Source organism: Staurois parvus, unplaced genomic scaffold (genome assembly GCF_062004578.1).
Source record: "Staurois parvus isolate SC_StPar_1 unplaced genomic scaffold, SC_StPar_1.0 ptg000634l, whole genome shotgun sequence".
NCBI lineage: Eukaryota > Metazoa > Chordata > Amphibia > Anura > Ranidae > Staurois > Staurois parvus.
Genome location: NW_028318430.1, coordinates 9,840,107 through 9,864,105, shown reverse-complemented (window position 1 = coordinate 9,864,105; position 23,999 = coordinate 9,840,107). Strand labels below are relative to the sequence as shown.

The 23,999-nt window shown below is 42.3% G+C and overlaps 1 protein-coding gene across 3 annotated transcripts in view; it reads left to right on the top strand.

Moving 5' to 3' along the window:
- Positions 1-6,761: 6,761 nt before the first annotated feature.
- Positions 6,762-23,999, top strand: part of MCF2L (MCF.2 cell line derived transforming sequence like) — a 249,336-nt gene continuing 232,098 nt past the window's right edge. For all 3 annotated transcript variants that reach the window (XM_089693565.1, XM_089693564.1, XM_089693563.1), the window contains exon 1: positions 6,762-6,935. In XM_089693565.1, the coding sequence (XP_089549691.1) occupies positions 6,884-6,935 (52 nt within the window). In that variant the 5' untranslated portion in view covers positions 6,762-6,883. The remainder of the gene's footprint in view (positions 6,936-23,999) is intronic.

Here is a 23,999-nt window from a genome sequence, read left to right as displayed (position 1 = left end):
AGGGAGAACATACAAACTTCATGCAGGCAGTGCTGTGGTTTGGATTTGAACCAACGACCCTAGTGCTGACCAGCCGAAGTGCTAACTATTTAACTACTGTGGTAAATGTCTTACTATGTACTATTCTACATGGCCTATCATGCCCTGTTTAAGGAGGGCCATTAACCTTACCGGCTTTCAAGCGTTGTTTGAGTAACCCTTGTTGGTTATGTCCCTCTATGATTTGTTATACAGTGGCCTATGGTGGTTTTGTCATGTATGGCAATTAACCCCTTCTGCTATGCAGTTGGTCCGGTCCGTGAGTAACCCTTATTAGTAATGTTTAATTGGATACCATTGGTACAGCTGCTCATGGTAACCTTGTCATGCATGGCCATTAACCTTCCTGCTCTGCAGTAGTCTGTGAATACCCCTTGTGGGTATTGTCTCCCTGTATACTGTTTGTACAGCTGACTATGGGGACCTAGTCATGCACAGCCATCAATCCCTACTGCTTTGCAGTAGATGTGTGTAAAGCATACTGGTATTATCTCATTGTCTACTGTTTGCTCAGTGGCCTATGATGACCTAGTCACTCATGATCATTAACCCTTCTTGTTCTGCAGTGGCTTGTAAACTCTTGGGGGGTAATTTCTCCTTGTATACTGTTTGTACAGCAGCCTACAAGGACCTAGTCATACTCAGTCATTAACTGCTCCTGCTATGCAGTATTCTGCGTGTAACCTTATTAGTAACATCTCAGTATGAACCATTGTACATCAGCCTGTGTTGACCAGTGGCCTGTGAGTAACCCTTGTTGGTAATGCCTCCCTATACACTGTTTTGTATAGTGACATATGGTGACCTAGTCATGCACGGCCATTAATACTTCCTGCTATAAAGTTGTTTGTGAGTAACCCTTCTTGGTTATGTTTCACTGGGGTTGATTTACTAAATCTGAAGAGTGCAAAAATGGGGCAACTCTGCACAGAAACCAGTCAACCTTCAGCTTGTTCAATTAAGCTTTGATAAAAAAAAAAAAAAGCTTAAGTTAGAAGCTGATTGGTTACCACGCACAGCTGTCCAGTTTTAGTAAATCAACCCCATTGTCTCCTGTTGTATAGTGACCTATTCATGTACGGTCTCTAACCCCTACTCCTCAACATTGAGTCCATGAGTAACCCTTATTGGTAATGTCTTAACAGGATACTATTGTTATGGCTGACTATGGTAACCTTGTTCTGCACAGCCATTGACATTACTGCTCTGCAGTTGTTTGTGAATACCCACTGGTGGTAATATCTCACTGTATACTGTTTCTATAGCTGCCTATGGTGACTTAATCATGCACGGCCATTAACCCCTACTGCTTTGCAGTGGGTCTGTGATTAAACCTTGTTGGTAATATCTTGCTGTCTGTTCAGTTGCCTATGGTGACCTAGTCACACAAAGCCATTAACCCTTGCTCTACAGTAGTTTGGGAGTAATGTCTCCCTGCATACTGTCTGTACAACTTATAAATGGATAAATCAGTGAGCGCTCTCAATAAAAGTAGCTGTTGCACTAAAGGTAACCAGATGAAACCTCAATCATAAATATAAATCCCCTCTGAAGACGTGCGTGGCACGAAACGTGTAAGAAGCAGCCAATACGCCGTGACGTCACGCCGCCGGAGCCTCATAAAGGTCCGGCGGCCATCTTTCTTATGGACGGTTAGTCCTTTATACTGCAGATATCGTGGATTCATTTTATCCCACCATACACTGATTTTACCTTTTGGAATAAAATATATTTTTACCAACTACACTATGGGCACCTTTTGTGTGGCTCCCTTGTGGAGCTATTGATTTCTAGAGCCCACCCCAGAGTCGTGATCCACCCCAGTATCCAGAGGAGGGAGTTCCTGTAACACAGGCTGCTACATCATCCATCCCTTAAAGGGGACCTCTGGCTAATTGGATCCTCATACTACCCAGGAGCACCTGTTGCACCACACGCTACCCAGAGGGAGGATAATCCTTTGCCCGGCCTAATTTGCTCCCTTAAAGAGGACCTCTGAGTGTTTTATATACATGTGTATTTCCAATACGCATCTGGTGAGTGCGTATTTTTACCCCACTTTCAAGCACTGAAGCATCGCTGCAGTTGACACTTTAAGCACGGATTGTCACTTTATTCATTTATTCATTATATCCTCTTTATACATTTATTTGGACGCTTATACGGACATTATTACCAATAATATATTTATTAGCGCTGCACTTGGATTTATATGTCTATACAACTGCCTACAGTGACCTAGGCATGCATGGCCAATAACCCCTGCCTGCTCTGCAGTGGTTTGTAAAGTGACCCTCATCAATGTATCTCTGTATACCGTTTGCACAGTGGTGTATGGTGCTCTGGTCATGCATGGTCATTAACCCTACCACTCTGCAATGGTTGGTTCTGTCTCCTTTTGTATACTATTTGTACAGTGGCTTATGGTGAACTATTTACGCAAGTTCTTTGACCCCTACAGTTGGCAGTTGGCCTGAGCGTATCCCTTGTTGGTACCTCACTTGCACACTGACGGTGACCTAGATACAATGGCCATTGCCCCAACTGCTTTGCATCAAACCCATGAGTACCCCTTGTGGGTAGAAATTGTGTTGCGCTCCAATCAATTTATAATTATTATTTAGTTATTATATTAATGTGTTTATTATCCTGTGTGACCAAATCTCTTAAATAATAACCATATATATCATAACGTGATCCTCCAAAAAAAAGTGCTAATTTCTACATAACCGTGAAACATTGATAACACATATTAATATAATTAAATCATTTTAATTGGTTATTGGTGGAGCGCGACATAATTTCACAATATTTGACTTTAGTTACACAATATTATGGGTATGTGTATGGTGTAAGCGACCCACGCATTTTAAATTTTAATTTTATTATTTAATTTTTTTTGTTTGCTGTAAATATATTTTTAAATACACCATAGTAGCTCAAAAGCACTACATCTATACCCCTTGTGGGTAGGTTTTCACTTACTGTTGTATGACAGCCTATTGTGCCGCAGCCACAAACCTCCTTTAACCATTTGGCATTTGGTACACTACTCTTGCAGGTTCTGTGACCCTTCCTTATTATTGTGTGGCAGTCCAAGGTGATCTAGTCACAATCTTCTGTTAACCCCTCCTGTTCTACAGATGGTATGTCAGTATCACTTGTTTAAACTATTTAAATGCATGTGGTTTGTATGCCTACCTACAATGAAAATTGACCCCTCTGCGGTTGGTCCATGATTCACCTTTTAGATGTTGAGGACTCTCATGCAGGCTGTTGTGAGACCACCTCTGCTGCCCTGGTCACGGACAGTCATCATCCCCCCTTGAATTAGGGCCTTCAGTCATCTATCCTTCCTGCTCTGTAGCTGAGTCTTGAATCCACCTTGTTGGTGCAGTGTGTGCATATGTATACTATTGACTATCATTCTGTGGGGCATCTTGCCATAGAAAACGAACTCTCTTGCGCTCTATGACCCAACACGGGGTAGGTAGATGGAGTCAGGACTTGGAAGTTTCTACCACCAGTGCATATGGGGTTGTGCAGCTCCAAACAAGGCTGGGGAAGCCTGACCAATATTGTGAAGCGAAAACAAAGAGCGCACCAACCTTGCGGATTACCTTAGTAAGCCAAAATTTTTATTAATTACAGAATAATACTCACAAACACTGAAGTATATCATGCATGTAAGTCCTCAAAGGGACAAAGGATAAAAGCAGCCTGCGCGAGTCCCATCAGAGGAATGGACACTCGGGGAACAGCTGACTCGTTTCGAAAGACGAACCTTCATCAGAGCTTCATTTTGCCATGTTGTCTGACTCCAGTCGTCCTGAGTCCTTCTCTGTTTTTTTCCTACAGCTTCTGTTTCACTGTGGTGAATATAGAGGTGTACCCTATTCTTTCAGATGAGTTGGTGTGCGGGAAGGTTTAGACTTTGTGCGTAACCAGTGGTCTGGAGTTATGAGTCAACTGTTCTAGACCTACCCGAGTCCTTAGGGGCTTCATCCTAAGATTGATCTCCTGGCTTTTGGACATTTCTCACCTTTGCTTTGGCAGACCTTCATGCTGCTCTGATGCAGCTTCTCTCCCCTGGGATTATTGCCAAGAGGGCATCCGCCCCATACTCTTTTCTTTGGATACAAAATTGACCTTTGTAAAACTTCTGGAATGCCTACTGCATGACCATTTTCACAGTAGTTTTACAACTTCTGCATCTTTTTTGCTTGCGTCTCTCAGCCTTTTTCTAAATTCTGCCATTCTTTGGGCCTGTCAACTACAGCGAAGGTCTTACCAAGGTGCTAGTCTCTTTTCTTGCCCTGCTTCTGCAGTAAGACAATAAATGACCCTCTTCTAAAAATGTGGCTGAGGCAGGCTTGGTTAGACAGCATCCAACAGACTGCACAGATCTTGGTGAGATCCAGGAGTATGCTAAAACCCAAGAACTCATTGCTTGGAGTATATACCGTAAGTCTGAGCCTAGTTTTGGCCTTATTCAAGGTTTATTTTACTTCTTCTGGACAAGCACTGGGTTGTTAGCTCCTATGTTCAGACTCTACAGTCCACGAACAAAGATGCATTTGCATTGTCCTCTTCAATGCAGTCCTATATCCTCATCTTCATCCCAGACCATTGTGACTCGCCATTCTGACCGTGTGGGACATGAGGGGTGCATTCTTTGGATTGTCACCATCTATCTGGAAGGACCAGACATGCCCGGGGAGTTGGAACTGAATGCTTTGGTTGGTGCTCTTGATTATCAGGCTGTGTAGATGTTCTAAGTATCCTCTTGGTCCAAAGGAGTTGGTTATCGGATAAAACTCTCCTCCCAATCAATACACTAGAAGTGAGGGTGATTTAGTTATTCCTTCAATGCTAGACCTCTTGTCTGCATGGTCACCTGACCTGGATTTAGTCGAACAATGCCACGGCAGTTGTTTACGTTAACCATCAAGGAGTAATCTGATGTCTTGCAGATTCTCCAGTCTGGTCTGGATCAACTTTGGACCATTAAGGGTCTACCCTAGGCCTTAGCAGTTCCTTTCAGAAGCCAATGTCTTTGTGGAGAGCTTTGTATGAGGGTTTGCTTGCAATTGTTCTTCCTGTATTTTTCCCAGTAAGCGCTTGTTCACACTTGACTGTCTTACCAACTCTTGCCAAACGCCCCTATAGCATTTGGCAAGCGTTGGTCCGGCGTTTGCGAAGCGTTTTTTTTTAACGCTCGGCAAACGCTCTGCAAACGCATGCGCGGTTCAGCGGCGGTTGCTAGGCGTTTGCTGAGCGTTAAAAATGCCCCACAAACGCCTTTAATGTTTGAATGGTGTTACCGCTCCGCAAACGCCCCGCAACCGTGTCGCATCCTCACCGCAAACGGCGGCCGGGCGTTTGCGGAGCGGCACCATAGGCTAGAATAGGAGGCTTCAATGGCTCTTGACTCGACCAGAGGCATCCGTTTCGCTGCGACGCTACCGCACCCATTAGAACAGCACCATGTGCTGCAATGGGCAGAATTGTCAGAGGCGTTTGGGAAGTGGTAAAAACGCTTCCCAAATGCCTTTCTGCCACTTGAAAACAAGGCTAGTGTGAACGTAGCCTTATGCTGTTTGATGGTACTTGCACAGATCATGCTGAAATAAATGACAAGCTAAGCAATGACAGGTGTGGTATAAATGGAAAAGAAGATGGGATCAAGAACTATGTATTCCATTACAACAGCAGAAGCAAGACAAAGTGAGGATGTGGAAAGTTGTCCTATTATGTGCATGTGAAGCTTGCTTCTAAGTATATCCAAATATTGTACATGGGAAGCTTGCCAGTGGTAAATAAAACTGAAAAAAACATTCACTAAATGACTCAGATATTTGGTAAATAAGTGTAATCGCATAAACTGTGTAACTGCTGGGAAATGTGCTTTTTTAGACAAAGTGAGGATCTAGAAAGTTTATCTTGCTATGTGCGTGTGAAGCTTGCTTCTAAGTACATCCAAATATTTAACATGGGAGGCTTATCAGTGATAAAGCTGTAAAACTGAGAAATCTATTCACTAAATAACACAGATAATTGGTAAATAGTTGAACGCATAAACTGTGTAGCTGCTGCTGACTTTTTTGTAAGCAAACTGTGAGGAACTGAACTCTTGAAGCTGTGTCCAAAAAAAGACAGGCAGAGGGAAAAGGACTAGGCACCAATGTTGCCTGTGATCTCCCTGCAGCTGATCTTTCCCTCGTTACTGGCTTGCCTGCTGCTATGGTTATTGTTATGTGATTTATTATACATTTCTATAAAAATAAAGCATTTCTAAGATATTACCTTTTAATCAATACCCTAGCTAAAATGTGGTGTCTCTTGTTCTTACATGCCAGTGGCTGTGTGATTAGTTTTTAAAGGTAGAATTTTTATATATAACCATTTCTTCAGTAATAATTCTTTATTACGGTATTATAATAGAATCATTTTAAGGTCTTTTTGCTGCTACTGAAAATCGCTATCCTTTTACACAATCATTGAATAGATGTTGAAGGATATAAATTGCTGTAAGGATATAAAATTGCAGTGGAAGGATGCAGCACGTTGCCGCAGAATACTGTCAGTGCGAACTTTTAAAGTGACCCTGACGTGATGGAGAATCATAGCTGTGCCTCCAATCGCAAACGTCTCGCCTGTGTATTGCAGTGGAGAGAGTGTGCTCACTTACCACCTCCTTTTGTGTCAAGCAAGGACCTGGAGCTAATTGAAATGCAGTGCTGGGGAGCTCTGCTGTAGCCTATTCGCTTCTTTCGCAGAGGGAAGAAAATGCTTTCTGTGGATCCTTTCTTGTGCTATAAGTGAGGCATCGACATTTGATGAAATGGCCCTAGAAGAGCTGATGCAGAGATTAAATGCCGTGTTTCAAAATACTGGTAGGAGAAGCTGCATCTTGTTCATGTTCTTAATTTTATCTGTATTTTCCAGGTGAAGGTGCTTAGGGATGCTCAATGTCATGAATGGATTCTATAGCTTTCTAGGCACAAATGCAAGCACATGGTGCTTCTCATGTCAGTGCTGCAAGAGTGTATATGAAGAGCTAAAGGACTGCGATGCTGTAAGTTATGAGAGCATGAGTTCAGTGGATGCATTTGGCATGTGTGATTTTCAGTGTCTGTAATTATATTAGCTCATCGGTATTAAAGAAGCCATTTAATGTCTACGGGGTTGCGACATCTTTTTACTGGGTTATATAGACCGGCTTGCATTATACAACAGCAGCAATGGTAATGAAATCTGTTTCATGCTTGTGCCATTTATCAGACGTGTAAATGCCTGAGCAGACTGTGGTTTGAAGCTGCAGCCTGGTGTGTGAAATGAGGGAAGTATGCCGTAGAGCTGAAGTGGAAGCAAATGTATATGATGGGGACAGGTCGAGAAATCCGTAGAAGGGTATCCCACCCCAATTCTAAAAGCATTTTTACCATTTGAGACCTGTGTAGGTTACAACAAAGCCATGACTGCAGTATGCTGAGAAAATCTCAAGGAATTTTAGTTATAAGTGTCTGAACTATATAAAAAATAATTTTATCTTAAAGTTTTAACCCTTTTTGTTATGGCTGCCTTATGATATCATTATGCTGCCAGAATGTACTAGGCCTCCTGTGCTCATGCGTCGCATGGTCTGCTGTGACTTTAGTTACGCCCTTGATTTGATGGCTTGGTCTTATGTATTAGTGACAAAACCGTTAAAGTGGTTGTAAACCTCAGACATGAAATATGAACTAAGCATATATTTCTATGTGTGTACCTGTCTCAATTCAGAGTACTAAGTGTCATTTCTGTCTGTTGTCCCATTCCTGTGCTATTAGCATTAGACACTTCTGATGAGTTTTCCTGACACCAAGAGAAAACTGGTGACAGGGAGAGCACAGCCTGTGATTAACAGGCTCAGCAATGTTCCTCTGTGATGTGTGAATGGGGTGTGTCCCTTCCATCCAATCAGCTCTGAGTTCTCACTGATGTAACTTGAGATCCCCACCTCTGCTTTTCAGAGCTAAGAGATCCTGTGTAAATCCTGCAGTTTGGATGTAGTAAAGACTGCTATACATAAATGGATACAACTTATGTAGGATAATGTATTTCATTTCTGTGTATCGGTCCCTTCACTGGGTATATGTAAGGGTTTACAACCACTTTAAAGAAAGCTACTCTGGAAGGAAATAGGTGGTCTGCCATTACTGACCTCCTCTTCCTAGTTGTCATGCTGATCCTCTGGCTTCATATTGAGTATTTTGTTAATTATAAAAACAAAAAAGTATGGGACAGATGACAATAGGACACCTGACCTGTATGTTTGCTCCAGGTCAGTGACACACAAAGTAGAGAATGAGCATTGCCTGATTGCAAGCAATGGCAGGGAGGTTTTCACTTAAATACGGTTACCAACATATTATGCTATAAACCTGAAATGATTTAAAAAATTAAAATGGCACAATCTGTGCTGGAACCCAAAACTCACCTAATTTATTGATATTGTTTCTGAACTGACATTGCATACTGGTTCTCAGCATCCATTGCAAGATACCACTCAGGTCCTGCTGTGCAAGAAAAAAAAAATCCCCAGACATAATACTAAGTTGACACTTATTCATGTTCATGAGTCACACCATTGGCTTATGCTATTTCACACTACACAGGCTGCAAAGTAAGAGTGATGGCAGAATTCAACAGATTCACTTGTACAAGGATGAAGAGCAGTGTAGGCACAACACATTATGAACTGTGTAATTGTGTTTGGAGTAAAAACATGGTACTCTGGAGAAAGGAGAATATTAGAAAAGGGAATGCAGTAAACATGGCAAGATTTCCTCTCGGTCTGCTATGCCAATTCCCGGACATGCTAATGCTGCCCACGATGTACCATACTGGAGGCCCAGAGTAGGCTCTCATTTTTGTAATCCTATCATGAGCAGACAATCTGCTTTCTGGAACTTGGGGACCCATTCTGCTATCTATCTGGTAAATTTGTCATTTTGGTCTCTGATTGTAGTGATTGCCCATCTTTGTTTTCATTGGTGGCCAGTCTTGAGTCTTTTAGTGGTAATTTCTACCATGCTGTTGTAGTTGTTAATAATAATATTATTATTAATCATTCTCCCAAGATGTAGAGGTAGTCACTCCTAAAGTGATAATCGGTAACCTTGTGTCTAGTGGAGGGTAGTTCTTGGTCCCAGTGGTCTATCCACTACCAGTGTCCAAGCAGTGAGTGGCTTTCCTATGTAGAGGTAGTCACTCCTAAAGTGATAATCGCTAACCTTGTGTCTAGTGGAGGGTAGTCCTTGGTTCCAGTGGTCTATCAACTACAAGTGTCCAAGCAGTGGGTGGCTTTCCTAAGCTGAATGTTTTCATAGCATGGCTGTACAGTTATATGGCTGCATAGATATGTTAGGTTTCTGAATTGCACTGTAAGGTTGACCTTGGCTGTATCCTAGAAGGTGAAGTTGGTTTTGTATTCATTATCCATCAGTACCTGTATTTGGACAGGTTTGTGTCTGCGCACTGTGAGTGGACATCACTGAAGTGAGCCTTTTCTTGGAGATCATTACTGTTATGGCCATGGAACATTTGGTTTGATCAGTTGACATTACTGAAAAGTGAAAAGAATGGGCTGTCCACAAATATTATAACACAGATTGCAATAATTTCCTTTCATTATTAGGCATTGATCTTGTAATGTCTGTGGGTGCCTATACTGTTTAATAACTATAGTACATACAATGATATTGTGATATTAATCCTTGTGCATTGCCAGCATTACTGAGCAGATATGTCAAGTAGCATGGCAGTTCTACAGTTCCATCAATATGATAAAGGTTCATTATCTGTATATTTTTACATTAGCTGTATGCTAGTGGAATCTAAATGTACACAATGGCCCAGGTTCTGTTTACAGCAGTTATTGACTGGAGTGAGTGTATGCTAGTCCATTTTACATGAGTTGGTGGTTCATTTTTTTATGAGGATTTGTATGCATTTGAATATGTTAATTAATAAAGAAATTGTTTGTTTTGTTTTTGTGTTGTTGTTTTTTTAACTGGCTGGTTCGTTTTATAATAACAAACGTGGCATGGGCAGGAATTCTTTTTCCACAGAAAGAGGAGCACCTCTCAAATTGTTGGGTTTAGTCCATTTAAACAAACTATGCAGTGTCACAAAAACAAACGTAAGGCTTCCTGGGCCTGTCACGTGGCCAATGACAGGAGTAGGAGTCACCATCAGGGAATGTCTTTTAATGCCGATAGGGCTTGTTTACACCAAAAACATTATGATGCACTTTTGCATTCTATGGCACAAGCAACATGCATAAATATTGAGAAAATTCCAGTATTTAACTATGGAATATTTAAACTAATATACTAGATAGCGGTGCAGTAGAAAATATTGCATAGTGAATTGTTGGTCTGTTGCATTTTGATGGGTTGCTTCATAAACGCAAGACAGTGTCTGAAAAGCATATAAAAAATGGGCATGGCATGCAAGCCCGTGTAGCACTATCCCCGCAGGGGCCACTTGATAATGCTTGTCCCCAGTGGTTGCCCTGACCTTGCAAGCCTCCTGACACTCTGGGTTCAGACATATTTCAACAGTATGAAATAATAAATCAAGAGCCCCAATTCTTTAGTAACACCTCTATAATAGGCTCGTTCAATAGAGTAGACCACAGAATGAAGGTTTAGGAGATGCATCCCCAGTTAATGCATAAAAGCAAAACACTGGTAAAATGAATATAACCAAATGGCAACGGTTTACATGTGATACGGTTACAAATGGTACATTGTAACTGCAACACCAGCATCAGGAGGGGGAAGAGAAGGCTTGCTGACTGACCAGCTCCTTCTGGCCACCGGCCTCAAAATAGGGAATGCAAAGAATTATGTAAATAATTCAAATAACAATTTGAATTAAAATGGCTTAAATGAGAGAGGTCCCTTTTTTAACTAGACATAGCAACTCGAGTCCTGCAATAGTAGCCATCGTCTTCTGCTAGCAATGGTAGAGCCCATATACAATAGTGTGTAATGGTAATGTAGGAGAACAAGCTGTGCTCAAAGCAAAGATCTCCTGATACTGAGATGTACAGGTGTCTCTAGAATGTTGTCAGAAAGGAGGTGGGCATCCGCCCACTCACCAATCCCATGGGTAGCACGGCCGCTGTGCTGAACGTTTATGCGGAGTCCTGCCGTAGTAGCCAACAAAATCTGTCTCTGGAGGAGAACAGCAGTCCCCCTGAGTTCAACTCTGAATCCTGGGCCAAGAGAACTAGGCAGTTCCTTGCTGTAGAACAGCGGTCACTAAATGACAGACCGCGGTCCACAAACGGCCCCAGCAGTGCTGTCTTTCAGACAACCGGCCCGCAATGACAGATCCGCCGCTGAGAAGCAACATGACATCACGTGTGCGCCCGCCCACTGTCTCTCTGGCTCCCGCTCCCTGCCTGTACACAAGGATCCTGACAGCTCTTGTCTGCCCTCAAGCTAGGGTGTAGTCTTACAAGGGCACATTGAATGTTAAGGGGCACTCTGATGGGCACAACATAGAATGTGCCCATCAGAGTGTCCCTTAACATAAAATGTGCCCATCAGAGTGCCCCTTATTTTATGTTAAGGGGCACTCTGATGGGCACATACTGTGGAAAGGGGCACTCTGATGGGCACATACTGTGGAAAGGGGCACTCTGATGGGGAATATGATAGGGGAACTTTGACTGTAAGGAGGCACTCTGACGGGAATGCCTGATGTAAGGTGGCAATGTGATGGGGATACCTGATGTAAAGGGGCACTCTGATGGGCACACCTGATGTGATGGGAATACATGATGTAAAGTTGCATTCTGATGGCGACACCTAATGTAAGGGGGCACACTTATGGGCACACCCTATTCTGACCTCGGCCAGAAGAAAATTTTAGTGACCGGACCTTCTTGAATTTTAATTCAATACACCAGCTGTAGAATATATAATTTTTCTTAACGTCTCTGGTAGTTTTAGTCCAGTTGGCACACAGAACAAAGCATGTAATGGGTAAAGAACTACGGATCCCAGGATCCTCAACTGTGCAAGAGCTGTATCCACTATAACAGGAAGTAATGTAGCCATCCCAGTACTGGGCACTAGGGGGAACAGGGAATAATTGTAGTCCCATCTGTAAGTGTCCTTAGATGGCATAATGATACAGCAAACATCTGGCTACACCTGTATAGAATTTATGTATGCTGGTGGTGATTCAGTGTACACAAAATCAATGTCGCACATTTCTATAGGCTCAATTTATACTTGATTGGTATATACAGCATGTTCATAATGTAGAGACTCTGACTGTATTCTAGCTTCTTCTCACTTATGTCAGCAATACAACACAACTAGCTAAATCTGTAGCATTTTATACCTGCAGTATGTGCACATTGAATGTTAACCAAGAATTATTTCCACAATCAGAGGAAATAAAAGAAATGTAAACTGTTCTGTTCTTGTGTTTCCTGGGACATGGAAAGGTAACCATCAAACAGACTACCTAGCGCAACTCGTTTCCTGATCGGGAGATTGCAGAATAAGCTACAGGAAGTTCCTCTGTATCCATTGGTGAGGAAGTGCGTACTTGTTTCATTATTCTGGGCTGCAAATAGATTGTTGACATCCTGGACAAGTAGCTTTGCTAAATATTCAATGTTCCTACCAACAGTTTGTAGCAGAATATGGACAACATGTATTCTTTAAAATGTATGTTTCTTGTCATTATTTTACGTGGCAATGTTTTCTTATCTTTCTCCAATTCTCAGTTTTAAGGAAATCTCTCAGATCTTTACAATTGCCAGGTCCCGGAGCAGAGGATGCCGTGTAGTCGCCTCTCCTCAGATCCTTTCTCCTACTTTCCCCTCCATTCTAAAGCTGCAGCATGTATAAGACTTGTCAGCATTTGACACTTCTGGGAGTGTTGGATGGCTATATTCCCCGCTGCATGCTGGCCCCTCTGACTTAACCAAGGGACACATCAGTGACCTAAGGGTTGGAGGAAGGAACGATGGTGAATGGCAGGGGACACAGGCATCTGATACATTCGGAAGTGTTAAATGCTTAAGAGTCTTGTATAGGCTGTCTTCTGTTGCAGGGACCCAATAGGATCTTTTTAAAGTGGAAGAAAAGCCCAACACTAACTATTCTTAACATTCCCTTCCCCTTCCTACCTATCCTTCATGCCCTGTATACAAAAGATCTGTATACTGCTTACGTTTTTTAATCCAGGCTGCTCTGGTCAAATGATCCTACAGCTCTGACTCCCCTGTGTAAAGGATTGAATTCTGGGAGCTATATTATCACCATGAGCTCACCGTTCCCTCCTCTCCCCTGCAGCAGCGGCTTACTGCCACAGGGGAGCTGGAGCGGCAGGATCACGTGACAAGACCAGAGCTGATTAAAAATCGGTAAGTATACACACCTTTTTTTACACTGTAAAAAGGAAGGGCATGCAGGATAGGTAGAAGGAAGGGGTAGGGAACATTTTAGAAACAATTGGTCTTACAAAGTTTTCTTCCATTTTAATGCTGATTTTGGAGGGGACAGAAAACTGTTATTTTTTTTGAATAACCGCTAACATCAAAAAATATTAAGATCTCAAATAATGCTAACTCTTACCAACCAGCTATTAAAGCCCAACTTTAGTCAAATGTTTTTAGTTGTGGATAAAGTAGGGAAGAGTAAAACATTCGCTAAGGTTGTATGTTTTTTTTTTTGTTTTGTTTTTTTTTTTTTTGGGGGGGGGGGGGGTTCAGTGCATAACCCATTTGAAGAGATTTTCCTTCATTTCCTGCCCCTATGATCAGTAGCGTAATGTTGGTTGTCAGCGCCTGGGGCAAGGCAATTAATTTGCGCCACCTAACCCGTGGACTTTTAACACTTCCTGAGTCCCTTCCAGTAGTAGGCCTTGTAAGGACATGCTGCAAGAGAGAGACCATTCCTTCCTTTTATTTGCAACTTATGAGATAAGGAACCACTTCTACATTCCCTAATGTTTATATATAGCCTGATACTGATATCACCATACATGATGAACTTCCATACACAGATCATACAGGACACTGTGCACTGCAGGTACCCTTGGAGGCCCCAAATCTGGGGTGTGTACACTATAGAAATGACAGAGCTTGTGTACCCTACATCCTACAATATCGGTTTCAGCTATTGAGAGCCAGCTGTATCATGGGGGTGTGTCTAAGCCAAGACTTGGAGCGGTGGCAACACTTTACGCTGCATAGTAAAGAGGAGCTTCTTCATGTAAGACAGGGGTACCTACCTGCACCTTATGGTGCCTTTATCATCTCATTAGACAAGTTTCTTTTTTATTAAAGCAAAGCCAGATCAAAATGCACTGTTCTACTTGATTCCTAAACTGCCACGCCTGATTCCTATACTGCCCTACCAGACTCCTACAGTAATCTACATGAGCACCACACTGACCTACCTGACTACTATACTGACCTACCTGATTCCTACTACTATGGCTGGAAATTCCAGTACATCTGCTGGGAAGTGGTCTCCAGTCCTACACTACTTTCACTCTCCACTACACACAGTACAATGAAGAGCGGTGGATCCTCTTCACCTCTATCACGGCTCTCCCCAGAACCAGACAGTACTGTTTTGGGGTCTCAAAACCCCACCAGGAAGACCACCGATACCTGACGTACCTCTCCACATAATCTGCACCAAACACGGCCCCTCCTCTGTCGCCATTCCTACACACAGGCCAGGGGGACAGGCCAGTATTGAAATAGGCTGGACTGGAGGGGTCTCAGGGTGGGACAGGACAGGTTGTGGGGGGAATAGACTGTTGTGGATGAATACCTGGGATATGCCTCACTGGAGGTGTAGGGGGAGGCAATAGACCGCAGCAGGGAAATGTCCGGGATAGCTGCAACACTTCAGTCTGGAGGAGGCTCCCAGCACACTCGGAAAGTTGCTGAAATAATTCTGCACCCCCGCCTCCCGGTATGACACTATCTATAATGCCTTTTCAAGAAACGCAACTATGTTGTCCTTGTATAAAAATATTGTAGGAAGTTCTTACCCTTCCCCTCTATACAAAAAATGCCTTGCTGTATTTGAATTTATCCCCATTGGAGAGATCTTTCAACACTTCCTCTTCTGCCTGAAGGTAAGAAGAAATCTCTCCAGTTCAGCTTTAAAAACTTGTCAGATACTCTAAGCTGGCTATATATTGGTCTTCTGTTGTGGTTTTTTTTTGGTTTTTTTTTTTGTTTTGTGTTTTGTTCAGTCAGTGCATTCACACAAGCAAGGTGGATGAAGGAATCTCTCCTGCTGAGACATTGTATTCTGACTCTCCTCTGTCAGAATACACTGATCAGTGGCTGCAGCCACTCATCTACAAAGGTTTTTCAACATTACAAAACAAATGCAATGCATATGCTAAACCTGTGGGACCACTGTGGATGCCAGCCGCCACCGATCTGAAAACAAAACCAAAAAAAAGGCTCCGTTTTCGATGCTGGCTCCTGCCATCTGACAGCTCCACTGGCCTGACAGTTCTTAAGTATCTAAGGGGCGAGGCCACCTGGTGATGCATCAGCCAGCATGCCTCGTCGATGACGTCACAAGGTGGTGGGGTCACACAGGTGATGTTACCCAGTGGTCCCGCCACTTAGATTATTTAAGAACTGTTAGACCAGAGCAGCTCACATGGTGGGAGCCAGCGTGTTTTTTTTTTTTTTTTTTTTTTTTTTTTTTTAACACTACAATTTTTGTTCTTTTGAATGAGTACCCCATACTCATTCACATAGGTGGGGGCCAGGATCTGGGGACCCCCTTGTTAAAGGGGGCTTCCAGATTCCGATAAGCCCCCCACCTGCAGACCCCCACAACCAGGGTTGTGGGGAAGAGCCCCCATGCCATTTAAAAAAAAAAAAAAAAAAAATTAGTGTGGGGGTTCCCCTCAAAACCCATACCAGATCTTAAGGGCTTTGTATGTATTTTTAATTACTGGCACCACTCCTTAACAACTCTTGACAGTACTGACAGATACTGTACATACCGCATGCTTGGACCACTACTTAATTACGGCATACATTAAATTATTTATTTTTTGTGAATTGACTTTAAGGTCTTTTCATGTGCTATTTTCGGTAAATACCGCATAGTAGCAATCGTGAATTGACATTTTCAATATCGCATGCGATATGTGTTCATGTGACTGGCTTAACTCGTGTGATTTAACCTTTAGTGAATTTACCCTATTGCCCTGTAGTTTAGCCAGAATTTTATTTAGATAATGTCCTGTGTACCCTGACTTTAAACTTAGGCTGGCCATACACTATACAATATTTTTTTTATTTTTTTTTCTGCCCAATTTCCTTTAGATTTACCTTCAACTATGTAGGGCCTGCCTAATTGGATACAATTGAAAGTGTTGTTTAGGTTTGACCTCATATAGTTTTTGGTAAATCTAAAACAATATTCTCAAAAAAATTGTATAATTGTGGTCATCGAACATACGGTAGATCATAAGAGCAAATTGATGCTTGGAAATCACCTTCAGTTTCAAAATTTAGAAGTGCTTTACTTGGTTTTATGGTAAGTAGTATCCAAAAATATAAACCCTCAGCTGGGTTGGGACTTTAAACGTGCCAAATATGATTCTGAGTCTTAAAATCTGTATTTTTATTATAAACACAAACTATTTTTAGAAACCATTTAAAACCATTCTATGCAATTTACAGCAAACTTTAATCTGTCAGTGACCACACATTTTGGGAAAATATCCCATCTAGCTTCTCACAAACACTTCTAAATGTGGGTATACTTGCTTACAATATTCATGTACACATAATATAAAGTTTTATATATTGCTGTTGTGCATAGTAGGAGGCTGTATTCTCAACAGATTTCTCTATCTGCTTTTTCAAAAGGACTAGGCACTATGTGCATAAAATCAAAAGTGATAATGTAACCCAACAAGACTTGGATGTTGCATTTGCATGGTAGAACAGACACTTCCCCCTAGGTGGGAGCTTTTGAGGAAGAAAAAGAGCACTCAAAAACAGCCTCCTTAATTATATTTAAGATATAGCCTTTAGCTATGACTACTCATCCTGCAAAAAAAATATATCGGACCTAGTATGTCTAGTTGTTCTCCCAATATTATGTTGTTCAGAGGTGCGATTGGGTAAATTCACACTGGTCTCCTTCACCAATGCAAACATGGATAATCAACCAATGGTCCACTTTCCACTAAACCTCGAAAATCTACCTGTAATTGAAAGCTCTGCAATGTGCAATGACAAGCTAACACAGTTACCCTATGGGGTGAACAGAGAGCACACCCATCACATGGTTTGCAGAATTTTAGAAATGATGCTTAACGACCTAAGTAAGAAATCGAAATGGGGAAAGATGGGGACAAAAAAGAGAGGTGGGGGGGAGCTGAAGGATAAGCAGTTAGGTTTTAATAATTTAAAACAAACTTAGAAGGGAGAATGAGATTATTGTAGTAGCTGGTGTTTCAATCTCACCTTGAGTAGTCTGTGAAAGAGAGTTTGATGGTCCGTAGTTTAGCCCACCATCATATAATAAAACTAAATGATCAGTTTTCTATAGACTGACCTTTTTTAAATACATTATGTGGTTTTTGATCACACCTGTGGCAGTGGTCTTTAGCATCATCTTAATCCGCTACAGAGTATAATGGCTGTATGCACTGCCTAGATCTGTGGACAATGTACTCTGACCATACAGTATAAACACCAAGCACGGCTTTCAGTCAGCTTATTAGATCCGTTATTTACATTACTGCCCATAGTTTTGGGCCATAGTTCGGGGTCAAACAATGACCTGGCATTAAATCATGGCAAACACAGCCTTAAAAGACCGGATTGACACTAGACAGGCATCAGAGGTTTGTTAGCCATTCAGGCACAATCTTACTGCACCTATAGAGACACTGGCACCAGGTCATTCATTTCAGCATATATCTTCACACTAGTTTATATGTGCATTTAAATATTTTATGCATTTTATGTAAAACACTCCCTTGTATAGGCTTCAAAAAACCTTGAGACTGCAGTTGGGCACCGCCATGTTGAATATGATGTAAGCAGCCCCAGCCAACTCAGAGGTGCTACTCAAGTGAGAAGTCATTCTCTATCAGGGTTCTGTGGAACCCTAGGGTTCCCCCAGGAGTTGTAGGAGTTTCTTGATTTGTGGATAACCAACCTCCCATTTGATATCTGCACAACTCTGGAACTAAGGATATTTGAAAGCATAAGATGACATGACACAAACTATCTTTTTAGCTGTCTGTAAGGCTCACCATGCAGGTTACTATCTGAACATACAATCTCTGTACAATCAACTTTAGATTTACCATTTAAATAAGAGGGCCTACCTATTCTATCCAATCATTCTGTGTTCAACCAGGAAGACCCTTGCACAATATACTTGTTGGAAAATCTAGAGGAGATTTTACAGATTGTAGGGTGTATGGTAAACCTAAGGGTGGCATTCTGAAAACCACTGTAAGGGGTAATTTTCCCACTGGTTTTAGCAGGGGATCCCTGAGACCTGAAAATTGTTTCAAGGGTTCCTCTGGGGGTAAAAACTGAGAGAGGCTGCTCTATAGTATTCCATTTGACTGCCCCCTAGTAGCTACATAAAGATATGTAGTAAGGTAAAGGGAGGGACAGAGGAGCTGAGCTAGCCCAAAGAGTAATTAAACACTATCAGAAGAAAAGTAGGCTATGACGTGCAAGCAGGGAGGTACAATTCAAGTGAATACAAAATCTATTTCTTCCTTTTTACCTGAATATTTGAAATTAGTAACAGGGTCTCTTTAAATATGGTGCTGCTTATTTCAATGGACAGCAATAGCAGTCTGGATAGATTTTCTAACTGTTTATGTGCTCCCTTGAAAGCTTTTGCTGATCAGTCAAAATATATAAGTGCCTGCCAATATTGACTTTAGATCACCCAGCCTGGCTACAAATGGCCAGATCAAGTGGACAGTGTATGATCGCTGTGAATGCATAGCAGAATTGGTATTACTATATTGGGAAAAGTACCAAAGAACCTATTAGTTTATATAACAGATTGTTGGACTTACAGAGTGAGGTGTGCACTGTAATACAGTTTTATATTGCTCTGTTGATACTTTCTCACAAAAGTATTTACTGTATTACAACTAAGTAGGTATCTGGAGAAGGTGCGTGCTGTAATACTTCTGTTTATCCGATTGTAGCTTGATACTCAAACAATGTCTATGGGCTTCTTAAGCCTAGCAGATTTGAAGTCCGTCTTTCTGGCTTTCCTTTCTATGGGGGTGGGGTGAAATCCATTGACAGGTGTTGATACTTTGTTTAATCCATTGCTTCCCCCTTGATAAGCTGGCTCTGGAGCGGTCTCCTTCCTTCTTACAACCCCATGTCATAAGCACATATAACGTGAGTATCCCCAGGGCCAAGTTAGATAACCCCAGAATGACCTGGTTGGTGTACACTCTGAATATCCCAGTTCACATACTTCAGTGTAGTGCCTAGGTACTCCGGGGGCTGGATCCTTGGCATGTAGTGGGTCAAACACAAGATGTACACCAGTCACTTTAGTAGATGTTGTAGTTTTATTGCTGAGGCAGAGGAAGAGGGAACAGCCAAATTCACAACAGTTACCTCTGTACAACAGCCTCTGTGGCTGCAACAGCTACTTTTTTCGAAAAGGCACCATGCCACCCAAAGTAGCAAAGTAGTCTGGTTATTCTATCTGTAACTGCAGATCTAAGCTAACCACTGCTGCTTAACGTGGCTGACCAACACATCAATTATCATGCACAAAGCTGGTTCTCAACCTAGATGAGACCAAGGGAAATCCTTAAATTCCCCAACAGTACAAAAAAGTTTATACTCACACAATAAAAGTATGGAAATACATAATATGAAATTCTGAAAGGTTCTGGATGGGACTGGGTGTCACTGTAGGGGGAAGGGGGTTCTGATGGGAGTCAGGGTACTCCTGCTGCAGACTTGGAGGCCCAGTGGAAGATGAGGGTTCTGGAGGAGCTTTGGAGCAACTGAAGGGGGCTGGGGTTGGAGGCTCTATAGCTGGTTGGGGGGCACTGTCGGTTGCTGGTTATCACTCTGTAAGGTTTGACAGTGGCACTAGCTTCTAGCACTCAAGGAAACTTCGAGGGGAGTTGAGAGGCACTGTGGGCCACTGTGGGAGGTTGAAATTAATTATGTGTTCACCTCCCTTTCCCCACTCATGTCAGACTTGCTGTGGGAGGTTGGGGGCACGTTGGGAGTTTTTAGGGGCATTGCAGGCCACTTTGGGGGTAGGAAAACTATGGGAGATGGGTGGCACTGTGAGAGGCTGTATGGGAGCTCTGAGTGGTTGGGTGGCACTTTAGGAGTTGAAGGGCATTTTAAGGGCTAAGGTGCTATGGGAGGTGCAGGGGCACTGTGGGTCACTGTGGATGGTTGGGGGCCCTACAGGTGGTTGGGGGACATATGGGAGTTTGGGGCTCCACAGGGATATGGGACTTAAGTATATAGGGGGGTGAGGGGGTGATACTACTACTGGGAAATGTTTTGCCTTAGTGCAGTGAATGCATTAAGGTAGAAAATGCTATGCCTTTAGAACCACTTTAATCTACAATGCAATGTACAGTGTTCTGTGGTCAACTTTGTTATGCCAGTGCTAATGTTAACCACACACCCATCAGGTGCTTCAGCTAGGCTCACTTTGGATAACATAAAGACTGACACTGTGCACAGTCCTTTGGGTAGCTTTCCTGTATAGTCTGCTAGACGAGTGCTGATATCAGTGTGCCCAAAAGACATGCCCATTTGTACTGCCATTACTGAAGGGAAGGTGTAAGCTCAACTATGAGTGAAACTCGAATGATGGGCTTTTCTATTTTGAAGCTCAAACAGGTGGGAAGCTCAGATGAAACTATGGGAGATATAATAATAATTTCATAAAATATGTAATCATTATATCGAATCTCCAGCGTTTCTATTCACAACCACATAGAAATAATTTAGGAATGAATGTATAGACCGGTGGGTAAAGTATTATTCCTAATGAGATTTCTTCTTTAAAGGTTTAGTCTACCTTTTTAAAAATAATTCACATATTTAGGCAGGAAAAAATGTGCATTTGTTATTTTTTGGCATAGGAGCCTGCAAAGCATTGCACATGCAGTCAGTGGATTGTGTGTGCAATGCCAGGCTCCTGTAGATTCTTCCTCCAGCTCTTTGTCTATGCTGGTGAGTACAGCTTTCAGTTAGAACTCTGTATGAAGCAGTAATCACCACACTGCATTTCTGTGCTAATCACATGCGATTTCTGTGCAGTCATTACGTGATTTTGTATGGCTCAAATCGCACTGCATCCGCAATAAAAAGGAGCAGGCACTGGTGTTCATACCCATGGGTGAAGTAAAACAAGAAGCGCACCAACCTTGCGCATTACCTCCGTAACCAAATTTATTTAGTAAAAGAATGGTACTCACAAACAGCGAATAAAAATAGGCATGTAAGTCCTCCCAGGGACTTCAAAGGCAAGAGGCCAGCGCTAATCCCATCATGGGGGTGGACACTCAGTGAGTACCATTCTTTTACTAAATAAATTTGGTTACTGAGGTAATGCGCAAGGTTGGTGCGCTTCTTCTTTTTACTTCACAGTTCTGTTCGGGCTTCCCCAGCCTTGGTTTGGAGCTGCACGACCTTGTATGCCCCGGTGGTTGTTTTGTTGGTATTTGATCTACTCACCACTGGCCTGGGTCCCGGAGCGCATTTAGTTCATACCCATGGGACCAGATTCCGGCAAACACACTGCATTCTGCGACCTGATTTTGGGGTGTCGTTAACTTTTAATTGACACCTGCAGCAGATCTCATACAATTGCTATGCAATTCAGTGTGATGCGAGAAACTCGGCGATTCCTGTGCATTTCCCTGCTTTGCATCAGAGTGAACTGGGGCTGAGAGCTACTAAGTCAATTTGCCACCAATTTCAAAAGTGGCAGCAGCTTCAGAGGCAAATACATTTGCACTGCAAGGGTTAAGTAATATTTGTTTGGCTTACAAAATGGTGATGCTGGAGCTGAATAATAGTTTTTCCCTAAGGATGATGTCTCAACATTACTCACTTTTGAAACCCAAGCCTCCCTTTCCCCCTCTAACACATTTTTCTAGAATTTTTTTTTTTTTTTACCGTGTTTCTGTAGTGCGGACGTTCTTGTATTACTTCTTGTGACAACATCACTAGGCTTTTATATATTTTTGTGGGGCAGCTGCTGGGCAGTCAGTTCCTGTTGACATAGGCATCTCCCAAGAGTCGTTTCCATACATCATTCTGTATGTAGGCAGGCTCTTGAGAGTCAAGGCAGCAGCACACAAAACATCTTGGACTACTGGTGCTTCCAACTTTGTGGCAACAGAAGACCCTCTTCTGTTCCAGCATGACTGTGCCCCTGTGCAGAAAAAAAGTCCACATCTACAGGTGCATCTCAATAAATTAAAACCTAATCAAAAAGTTTATTTTAGTAATTCAATTCAAAAAGTGCAATTCATATATTTTATACAGATTCATTACAAACAGTGATTATATTTCAAGAATTTCTTTTAATTTTGATTATGGCTTACAGATAGCGAAAACACAAAATTCAGTAACTCAGAAAATTAGAATATTACAAAAGACCAATGAAAAAAAAAGTATTTTAAATACAGAAATGTTGGCTTACTGAAAAGTATGTCCATGTACAGTATAGTATGCACTGAATACTTGGTTTGGGCTCCTTTTTTGGATGAATTACTGCATCAATGAGGTGTGGCATGGAGGTGATCAACCTGTGGCACTGCTGAGATGTTATGGAAGCTTAGGTTGCTTTGATAGCAGCCTTCAGCTTGTCTGCATTGTTGGGTCTGTTCTCTCTCATCTTCCTCTTGACAATACCCCACAGATTCTCTATGGGGTTTGGGTCAGGCGAGTTTGTTGGTCAAATCAAGCACAGTGATACTATGATCATTAAAACAGGTATTGGTTAGTCATCTCTCTGCATAGGTGGTTAATTCTATATTTCGGTCTCTATTGTGGAAAGACAAAATTCTGAGACTTTAAACTTGAACAGCTGCAGCATCCCAAGGATCGTGGGGGGGTAGCCCTCCCCAATCCACTTGATTGGGGCTTTTCTAATGACAGAGGGGAGCTGACAGGCTCCTCTGTTATGTCACCACGTCAGGTCACGGGATATTCCTGCTAGTCTGGTTTCCCTTGGTTTCAACTCCTCCATTAAATTCAGTCCCACATATTGTCTGGCCCAAAAGGTCTGGTCAAAGGTGAAAAACCTTCAGGGAATTACTGGGTTCACTAGCTATAGTCTTATATGGCATACCCGTAACTACCCCGCACTGGCAAAGGTAAATAGTGTAGGGGCATGGAGAAGAGGTGGCATTACTCATCTATGACCGATATTCCACAACGGTTCATTACTTTCACTTGATGAACTGAGGCACACCTTCCATCTCCCTCAGTCCATGCATTTATACTACCTCCAGCTCAGGCATGCTATTTGTGCTCCGGGTCTGTCAACTGACTGGACACTTTCCCTGACTCCCATTTTTAACTACCTACAATCTATGCAGGAGACAAAAGGATTCATTTCCTGCTGCTACGGGATGTTACTTTTACCATACTTAGAGGGATACCCATGTAGGGCCAAGAGTAAATGGGAGGCCGATGTTGGTAATTTGGAGGAGGAACAGTGCCTTGGAAGCTATCATCTTGCTCTCTAAACACAACCCAAACTTTCACAATTATACAGTGTGCTGTGGGCCCATCATACCCCTCTTAAGCTTTGCAAGTTTGGAATTTTGCAATCTCCCTTGTGTGCTAGGTGTAGGGCGTTACAGGGTGATCTCATACACTTGATGTGGTGCTG